This window comes from Heloderma suspectum, chromosome 10 (assembly GCF_057233095.1).
Source record: "Heloderma suspectum isolate Gila_16-S chromosome 10, 16-S_ref, whole genome shotgun sequence".
Classification (NCBI taxonomy): domain Eukaryota; kingdom Metazoa; phylum Chordata; class Lepidosauria; order Squamata; family Helodermatidae; genus Heloderma; species Heloderma suspectum.
The window spans coordinates 9,358,448-9,368,936 of NC_139467.1; the positions used below are offsets into that span (position 1 = coordinate 9,358,448).

The 10,489-nt window shown below is 47.5% G+C and overlaps 1 protein-coding gene across 1 annotated transcript; it reads right to left on the bottom strand.

The window, feature by feature from the left end:
- Positions 1-3,526: 3,526 nt before the first annotated feature.
- On the bottom strand, positions 3,527-10,273 carry APOE (apolipoprotein E). Its single transcript, XM_084815017.1, has 4 exons — positions 10,244-10,273; positions 9,847-9,905; positions 7,249-7,399; positions 3,527-4,876 (listed from the first exon to the last, which is right to left on the bottom strand). Exons 2-4 carry the CDS (start codon positions 9,887-9,889, stop codon positions 4,246-4,248), a joined length of 825 nt encoding a protein of 274 aa, XP_084671143.1. The 5' UTR covers positions 9,890-9,905; positions 10,244-10,273; the 3' UTR covers positions 3,527-4,245.
- Positions 10,274-10,489: the final 216 nt, after the last annotated feature.

The window sequence follows — 10,489 nt, forward strand, 5'->3', positions numbered from 1 at the left end:
GGGGAAGGCCCATCCTGGCTCTAGCACACATTTATTTATTACTTATTTAAAGGATTTTATCCCACTCCTCAGCCAAAAAGGATCCTGGAACACTTTTCACACTATCAGTAAAACAAGGCAGTCTGTGCCAGCAGGCTTACAATCTACCAAGACATGACACACAAGGAAAAAAGGGTGAGGAGGGAAGAGACCTGGATGAAGATCAACCAGTAAACTTGCATGAACATAAAAGTGCTGTGCAGCCTGCTGTTTCATGCACTGCAATCAATGATATCATAGGACAATTCCATGGTCCCCCATCCACCTTTTAATCCAAAGTATATCATTTACCCAAGAAACAAACACCTGCCGGTAGATGACAGGCTGTTGCAGAGAAAGTGGATACAAGGGACGAAGGACAACCATCAGCAGTGTGCAAGTAGAGAACCGGATGCTGGACTAGATGGACCTTGGTCTGGCCCAGCATGGCTCTTCCTATATTCTCAATGATGGGGGTGGAGGAGCTCTTTGCCAGTGATCCTTGGTATGATGAGACAAGGGGCATTAACTTTTGTAAACTGCCCAGACAGCTTTGGCTATGGGGCAGTATAGAAATGCAATAAATCATCATCATTGTCATCAAGGGTGCCCCTATTTTAATCTGCAAAACATCGGAGGACAGGATACAGGCACTTGTTACAAATCCTCTGGGGAGGAACCAAGGTGTGGCAGATGCAGGCAGGAGCAATTTTGTCGCTGAAAGTGACAAGATAATCATTAGCATTGAGTTGGGCAGAAGTTAGACGAAAGGAAAGGGAGCCGATGAAGGTTCTATCTCAGCATGAACAAGACGGCAGGTGCACACCCACTCCAAGGGCTGGGGTGGAGAAACCATTTCCCAGGAAGGCTCAAATGTAAAGAGGCAGAGGCAACCCAGGGGATCCCAGATGGGATTGTCAGCTTTTCCCCTAGGCACAGCTCCTCTGCTCCTAACAGGCATTAGGTGACATGATGAACTTCACCAGGGAGTAGGGTTTTCCCCACATCACTACAGCTTCTGGCTTGTAAATGTTTCATCTGTTGAATTACTGCCTCAAAGGCAACTCAGGATACCCCAAAACCTTTTTCAGTCAATGTAGACATTAAACTGAAGCACACATCAGAAGCTGGTGCCAATTGCGTTCCCTGAGATATCTAGACCAGAATGCTGAAGAACTCCAAACAAAACTTTTCTATCTGGATAACTTTTAGGAGTTTTGCTCCCTCCTTTACCACACACGTATGCTGCAAGTTTAACCCTGTTTGAAACTGGTTTAATAGTCATCATTTCCCCAACAGTGCCCAGGGAACTATAGCTTTGTAAAGATGCTGAGAACTTTCTTCTACAGAATCTAAGCCAAGTCCCCTCAAGAAACTATTTACAATCCCTGGGTCACTTTTCTGTGTTGGGTGGAAGGTTCAGGAAAAGGGTGGAGGAAAAGGCTATCAGTGGCTACTAATCCTGATGCTACTTCCAGTAGCAGAGGCAATATGCCTCAGTACTCTAGGGATGGGCGAACCCCCCCTCCCCCGAAGTCTGGTCCAGGGTGGGGGGGTCCACTCCAGGGAAATCCAGGCTGCTTGAAACTTACTGGATTTCCCCAGAGCCCTGGTGCATCTGCTGGAATTTGCAGGGTGTCTTTTCAGCTTTAAAAATGGCAAGATACACCAAAGACAGCTGCCATTAGCCTAATGTGGGAAAATTACGGCTGTAATTTGTGTATTTTATGCCATTTGCGGCCATAAAGCACTTACTTCTACATAAACTGGCTGTAAAGCACATATGGCCGCAATTTACATAGAAGTACGTGCTTTATGGCTGCAAATTACAGCCATAATTTTCCCAGGATGGGATAATGGCAGCCACCATTAGCATATTTTGCCTTTTTTAAAGCTGGAAAAGACACCCCATGTGAAATCTGGAGGTTGCACAGGTAAGGGGGGTAAGCTGCAGACTCCATAGGTTGGATTCTTGGGAATCTGGCCTCTTTGGAGTCCGCAGCAGATTTCTCCAGCATCGTACACCAGTTGCTGGGGAACATGGGTGGGAGGGTGCTGTTGCACTCATGTCCTGTTTGTAGGTTTCCTGTGGGCAGCTGGTTGGCCACTGTGAGAACAGAATGCTGGACTAGATGGCCCCTTGGTTTGATGATCTAGCAGGGCTCTTCTAATGTTCTTAGGTTTGAAACTGCCTCAGACATGGCTTCAGACAGTAGAGGGCTGCTCCATCTGCATTCCCTCCCTCCTCTCTCAGCCTCTCAGAGGCTTGTCATTTTAAATGAGAGGGCCGGGACATTCCGCTTTAGCTCCTTGTGTGACTAGGCCTCAGCTGGTCTCAGGCCCTCCATCTGGATAAGTTGCCTCTGAGAGTTCTCCCCATTCTGCAGGACTACTGCCAGATCTCACATGCCTCCCAAGTCTTGTGAGATTTCCAGATCTTTGATAAGCCTAGAGGCCAGTTTGACTAATATCATGGAATGCCATGTTCCTCCACCCTTGGCTCTCCAGGGAAGCCTCACATTCTTCCAGATGCCCCAAAGGCCAAGATGAAGCAGTTTTGGCTTGCTTGATGCATCATTGGCCCTGGGCGTCAATGCAGGTTGCTTTTTTTGTCCCATTCTCTTTCATCTGAAGGGAAGGAACTGGGAAAAGGTGTTTTGGAATCACTGCCTGATATGGAGAAAGCAGTGTGTTCCCATATTAGCATTTGAGTAAAGTAATAATGTGTCACCATCGATAGCCTCTGAAGCTGTGTAGTAGAGGAACATTTGCAAGGGAATGGTAGCCACTTTGGATTGTAGGAGAACATGCTGTAGCCATAACCATTGGTTTATTACCTGTGATAATGAGTCAGAGCCAAAGGCAGCATTAATAGATGAGGCTGATTGATTTTTGGTTTTACTCTGGGCCAGTTTCCAGGATTCTGTGTGTGTAAAAGATAGAAATGTGGCATGGTTGCCAGAACGTATATTTTTAAGTAAAGCTGGGTTTGTTTGTTGTTTTAAAAAAAATAAAGTCAGCATAAATGGTCTAGTGCATATGCAAGTTGTTGTTCAGTTGTTCAGTCGTGTCCGACTCTTCTTGACCCCATGGACCATAGCACACCAGGCCTTCCTATGTATCTTTAAAGAGCCACAAGATTGTTTGCCAAGACACACAATCTAGGGTGACTGCTTGCAGAGTTCGGCTCCAGCGCCCAGTTTCTAACACATCTGCACATAAGAATGCAGGGTACACATGCGAGGTTCTTCTATAGCTGCCCTTCACGGGCTCTGTGGCAGAGAAACACTTGCTTTCCCGGGTAGCCCAGCTGATCTGCCCCAGATTCTTCCCCCTGGCTAATGTAGTATTTTAAATCAAAGTTGGCAGCCTTACAAAAGAATTGAGCTGTAGACCAGACAGCAAATACTCCATCTCCTGCCAGACCAGGAATGAACAGACTAACTTTTTTTTTTCTTTTAACCTCCATCCTATCTCGTTCAGTCAGCAGCTAGAATTCAGTATGCATTTCCCATTGTGTCACTTTATTATGCTTGTTTTTGGTCTGGGTGGCAGGCAGGGCACAAATAAGCAATTTGAATATAGCTAGCAAAATAGAAACAAGCCTGATCGTTTGCAGCTGGCTAGCAAGACTCAGCCCAGTGGATGTCAAGGGTATGCTGCTGATCCAGGAGAACAGATACTGTTTTCAGCACCAATCTGTCTGTCGTCCCCAGCTCAACTTATATATATATTTGTAGCATGGTACAATAACTAGACACTAAGCCACATCACATGAAAGAGAGACCATCATATCCAAAGTACGTTTTATTGTTACAGATCAAAATGGAAGACACCAGTAAAGCCGAGAAATCACGGCAAAAGGAACGACAAAAAAGTGACTTGGGCATAAAACGTTAAAATGGGAGGTTTGGGGGTGGCAGGGGTGTGGGGCAGTGAACCATTATAAGGACTTCCTTGTTGGTGGTTCATAGGCACAACAGTTATTAATGCAGGACCTAGAAAGTGGCGGCCAGTAGAAAATATGCGGAATATTAATGGGCCAAAATGGCAACACTCTGGCCAAGTAGAATTGGAGCAGGGTGAGGGCTGTGCACTGTGCAGCATGAGAGGTTAGTTCACGACAGTGACCTGTTCAACCAAGGAGCCTCAGCTCTGGAGGCCATCTTGGTTTCCAAGGAAACCGAGGGCTGCCATATTATTGCTGCTGGGAGTACAAGCTAGGTCTTATGACTGCACATTCTGGAACTTCTCTACCAGGGTCTGCAACTGGGAGGAGACCTTCTCCACTACAGGAGCAAACCACTGCTGTATCTTTTCGGCAGCCTGATCAAAGGAGCTTTTCACTTCCTCGGCTTTCTCCTGGAGATGGCTGTGGAACTCCTGAGCCCTACTGCTGAGCTGCTCATGGACCAATTTTCCTTGTTCCCCCAGAGCCTGCTGCAGGGCCTGGAATCGCTGTTGTCCATTGTCACGGATAGTGGAGATGTAAGGGTCAAGGCCTTGGCGCATGGCATTGACTTTTTCATTGGTGCTGGCCCGCACCTCCTCGGTGTAGGCAGCAAACTTGCGCTGCAGCTCCTCGGAGTCCTTGGTGACGCGTTTCTTCAGCTTGCGTACCCACAAGTTACTCTGGGAGCGCATGACGTCCAGGTTATGGTTCAGCATTAAGCGTGCTTCATTGGTGTATTGGAGCACCTTGTCCTTGGTCTCCTCCATGTCCGTTCGCAGTTTTTCTGACAGGGCTGACGCTTCGGTCAATATGCGCTCCTGCATTTCCTGGGTATAGGGGCCTACCTTGGAACGCAGACCGTCAATGTAGAGCCTCAGTTCTGTCATGGTCTCTGTGATAAGGCCACTGTGGAGAAGGAGGCAGGTGGTGGTGGTCAGAATTACATCACCTCGATTATTCTCTAGCACAGGGCAAGGCAACTTTATGGGGCCATGGGTGTATTTGGCAATTTGATAAACTGTCTTGGGTACTATCACAGAATGGTTGCCATGGGAGACATGGCAAAGGACAAGTAACCTGTCCCAAAAAACAGTACAAGGCAGAGTTGGGGTCTTGAGCCCCAACACACTAAACAACTACTTTGAACCCACAGTTTTCAGCAGTTCACAGCAATCCCAGCTGCTAGCTTGAAAATGTGTTTAAAAAATTTTTTAAGTGGAGGGGGAGGACACCTTGGTGGGTGCCACAAATGGTGTCCAGGGGCACATTGATGCCCCTGGGCCACATGTTGTCTACCCCTTCTCTAGCATCTAGCCCTTGTCTTCATAATTCTCACAGGCCTCAAATCTCTCGAGACTGTGAGCCCATAGAGACAGCCAAACTACCCCAAGTCAAGCTCCCTCAGTCTGGAGGGGTTCAGGTGCTTGTATATTCCTGCTAAATGATACCGAGAGTTTTACCACACTTAAAGTCAGGTGTGTAGTGAAGGTCATCTGTAACCAGTCAAAGCTGGAGCCATGACCGGAGGGATTGTCAACCACTTTGCTAACTTCAACCTTAGGCAGACCTGCTTTGCCATATCCACACAACCAACAAGCACCAATCAATATTTTGGAGTCTGAGGCAGGAAAAAAAAGCCCATTATCCCTTCCATTAAGCAACAAAACGACACAGGGGCAGGACCACCCCATTGCTAAGTTGGAACATCCCAGTGTTCAAGCACTCTGGGATTTCCAAAGCCCTACCAGGATGGGCAGAAAGGACGGAGGAGAAGCATAACTATTCCCCTGCCATTATGAGTAATGGGAGGGAAGCTTTTAGACTAGCTCCCGTGCTGGTCTAAACGTCCCTCCATGTTGGGGATGTGATAGAGGTCTGGGAGTGTTTCAGATAAGGGTGTCAGAGGAATCTGTCCGCATTCCTCCGAAAGGTCGCCAAGCTTTCAGCAGCATGGCCCCCTGGACTCCAGCTCACTTACCCATGAACTGCCCCAACTTGATCCATATTGAGTCAGGCCAGCTGGCAGATTTTCAGTTTGTTTCTTAAATCTCCATTTATGCAAGCTGCAGCCGCAATTTGAGTAATTTGCGCAAATTTCGGCCGCAATATGCTTAATTTGTGCAAATTGCCCCTGCAATTTGCACAAAAGACACTTTACTACGGTCTCAATTTGCGCAAATTATGGCCGAAATTTGTGTAAACTTCTCAAATTGTGGCCGCAATTTGTGTAAATGACAATTTAAGAAAGGGGGGGGGGAGAAAAACTGAGAAAGGTGCTGGATTTCAGGACAAAGCTCACTGCTTGGCTCGCAACTGCAAGCCAAGCTGGGGGCTCCAGGGAAATCTGGCAAGCCCCCAAAGAGCTGGATTTCCCCGGAATGGCTATCCCTAATTTTAGATACTGCATATCCAGAGCCTCCCGAACTCTGCTCACACCGCACCCCAGGTCTGTCCATTTTTTACCTCTCCCAACATCAGAGGTCCAAAATCAGGAGGTAAGACTGCGGATCTTTCCGCAGAGACAGGGAGGGAGGATCCAAGATTGGGGCACAATCCTGGCACCAGAGGGTTGCAGCCTTAAATAATCTATTATCTGTTGCCTTTCAACGCTCCCCAAAACCTGTCACCAGAGGTGGCAGCCTCACTCTTTCTCATCATATAGAGCCAATTCTGGCTGTACTGCCTTATATCCCTCACACTAGTCCATGTCTTTCATCTTTCACTCGTCAGCATCACAGAGAAACTGCACATGTTTCTGAGTTATTAATACTCTTGAGTAATACTACTACTACTCATTACATTTCTAAAGGTCTTTTACTCAGTTAAAACAGGCACCAAACTAAGCTGACTAAATAGACACTGAGAAAACAACACTTTAACAGGTGTTTAGCAATAATGGGGCTCTGGTAGGTGGTGTGGAGCTAAGCAGGGTCTGGTGACCCTGACTCCTAACACCAAAACAACATTTAACACAAAATCTAGCAAATGTGAAAATTTCAGGAGTTGACTTAAAAAAAGATAAGGCAGCATCTAAAATCAAGGTTTCAAATTGTGAAATTTTTCTGACTTCAGAATCTTTGCTCCTAAAATGTGTTTCACTTCCATTAAACCTGATATCACCTGGTCCTAACATCTTTGAGACATAAAAGCAAAGCGAGCCAGCGTCTTTGGAACACGCGTGTGTGCCATAAAACACCAGCCTTTGGAACCCAAGCACAAGCCTCACCCAGCCCCTGACCACCTCTACCCACTCCAAAGGAAGATCAAAAGTGACTCACTCGAGTTCCTTGCTGAGCTGCGAACTCTTGATCTGAGCAGTGACATCATCTGCCGCAGTCTCAATTTTGCTCACGTAGTCCCGAAAGACTTCCACTGCCTCTTCCCATTTGGATTTTGGCTCATCTTGGAAGAAAGGATTTGCCCAGGAGCCTGCATGGATAAGAGAAGGGAGGAAAACTTTAAAGAACCTAGAACAGACTTTCAAGAACCGTTGCCCATCAAGCTAGAAGCAAGCTGCCCATCAATGCTGTTGTCCCACCAGGCCACAAACCACTTGCAGAGCAAGATCTCTGAAGGCACAGAGAAGTTACACTCCCAGGAGTGGTGGTAACAGGCAGACAGAAAGCAGAACAGGAAGCTTCTAATTAAAGTAGTACATCCTGTTGTGGGGGGTTTAATGCTGTCGTTGCCGCTACTTCTTTTCTGCACAATTGTAATTGTTTGTTTGTTTATTTATTACTTTTATATCCCGCCTTTTTTCCTCCTTAAGGAACCCAAGGCGGCATACAGAGTCCTCCTCCTCCTCCATTTTATCCTCACAACAACAACCCTGTGAGGTGGGTTGGGCTGAGAGTCACCCAGTGAGCTTCCATGGCCAAGTGGGGACTAGAACCCGGATCTCCTGACTCCCAGTCCAACACTCTTGCCACTACACCACACTGGCTCTCCTAGTTCTGTCCTCATCCTTCTATCTCAAGGGGGCTGAACTTCCTTCAGGCTAAGATCCAACTTCTATTTCAGAGATGCTCTCGGAGGCCGCATTCCAGTGGTGGTTGAGGGAGGCTGAAGGCAAAAGAGGTGGAGCCCAAAGTGCTGAAATACCAGCATATTTTAGCTTAAAGCTCATACCACACAGCTTTAGGAGAGGCATTCCACCTTTTTAGAATGGGGAGGAAACAGCACGAAAGCTGGGAGACCGCTAAACAAATGGTGATCGGGGGGAAAGGGGGTGAGACCATGGGGAGTGGGCATGGCCATCTGGGGAACCCTGGAGGAGCAGATCGGGACCCCAGGCAGGCCAGATGTGGCCTGTGAGCCGGAAGTTCTGCTCCCCTGTTCTAGCTAATGGCCTCTCCAGCAACTAGAATTGGAATTGCCTCTTTGGCCATTCCTTTGGTTTGTGGTTGCTTTGGTCCAAAATGCCAGTAATTCACAGCCCCCTATAGAAGTGTCATACTCCTTGCAAGCCACACCATGCCATACGCATCACGCATTGATGCCGCACTCCATCCTTCCCCAAACTGGTGCCCTTCAGATATTGGACTGCAACTTCCATCATTCCCAGCCAGGATGCTGGCTGTGCTGGCTGGGAATGATAGGCATTGCAGTCTGGTACAGCTGGTGAGCACCAGTTTGAGGAAGGCTGCTGCAGACCCTGGACCTCCTCAGCACTCAGTAACCCCTAGGATTGATGTTACTTTACAGCTCAACATGCCTAGATGTGTGCCATCTACAGGGCCTAGCTTGCAACTGGCACTCCCAAGTCCTAATCTGACTTTGACAAACCCATATGCTAGGATTAGGCAATAGGAACCCAGTTCAATCTGGGGCTCCAGTCTAGCCCCATCTCAGGACCTTCCCATCTGGCCAAAACACATCTCCCCTTCCCTCTCCCCACCTTGCCCTTACTGTGCATGCCAGCCTTTTCTTCCCATTTATTACGTTTTTATCCCATTCTTCCTCCAAGCAGCTCTCCCTGACCTTTTTATTTTCACGACAACCCTGCAAGGTAGCTTAAGCTATAGTGACTGGCCCAAAGTCACCCATCTGAGCAAGGGTTTGAACCTACATCTCCTTACTCCTAGTCTGACAGTCTAACCACTCTACCATACTATCTTCCGATGCGTGCTAGGATGACAGACAAAGGGCTCTTCAGTTCCCTGCTTTTCACAGTCGGCAATCTTCCCTCATGCAGCACAGGGACATATAAGGGAAATGCTCTGTTTCTGTTGCATACTGGGCAGGAGAGAATTAAAGAACCCATATGGCTGGCCATTGCTGGAAACATAAATATCGTAATAGATAATATTTTGGTCCAGTTGTTATGCTTTTATCTGTCTATCTACAACCCTCACCCCTCTTTCCCACATTACATCACTGCATTTCATGCCTCTGATGAAGTATCTATTGCTTACTAACATTCACACTGTAAGATGCTAAGTACTGCCCACTGGATCAGACCAAAAGTTCATCTAGTCCAGCATTCTGTTCTCCTTGGAGGCTGGCCAGATGCAACTGGGAAGCTCACAAACATGACATAAAGAGGATGAGTACTCTCCCTTTTGTTTGTGCCCCCCACCCCAGCATCTGCTACTCAGAGGTATACTGCCACTGTAAATGGGAGCTCCACATCCATGCAGGACAGGAGTTAATGCCACATTTAAACTAGTCATTAAGGAGCATCAGCAAATGGAGCAGTCAATCCGCTCAGGGTTTCGGTCAGAACCAGCCAGAAACCCGGAGCGGATTCACCGCCCCACTGACATCGGAGCCACCGGCCTCCACTGGCATCAGCCCAGAAGATGTGGGGGCGGCTGATTGTTTTCTGTCCTTTTTACTGCTTCAGACTAACTATGTCTTCCAATTTAGTTACTCACCTCCCAACAGCAGTGCTGTGAAAAACAGGGCAAAGAACTTCATGGCTACCAGTCAGGTTCTTTTGGAAAAGAGAGAGCAGTAAATTAGTTAAAGGACTGAATCAGGGAGGGGGATTCCTTACCAACCCCTAAAAGACACACACAGGCGCAATCACAGTCCAGACATACACAGAACCCCCGAGGGAGCCCCCACCAAACTGCATACCACCTAAGAAGTAGCACATCAATGCCTGTTATCCTAACTTTCTTAATCCAGAATAACTATCTCCCTTTGGTTTCATAGTCAAAGTCTCTAATACGCATTAGAATCTGCCCCATTGCCCCATTAAAAACAATAACAACAACCCTGCAAGACCCAAGCAGGTCGATATTCCTCTTTGCCCTCATCTTTCTTCACCTTCTTTTCTGCTGGACTCCAGGAAAGTGTGTTCGGCAGACCCTCTCTCCAGACTTAAATACCCAGCTCAGCTGGTAGGAAGCCGGGGGGGGGGGGGAGGGAGGCGGGACTGGCACAGTCAGCAGCAGCAGTAGCCGCAAAGTTTGCCAAGGTGGCCTCAGGGACAAAGTTTAATCTCCACCACCACCATCACACGCTGCTAGAGAAAGTCTTAACTCTGAACTCTCCAGAAAGAGAGAGGGAAAC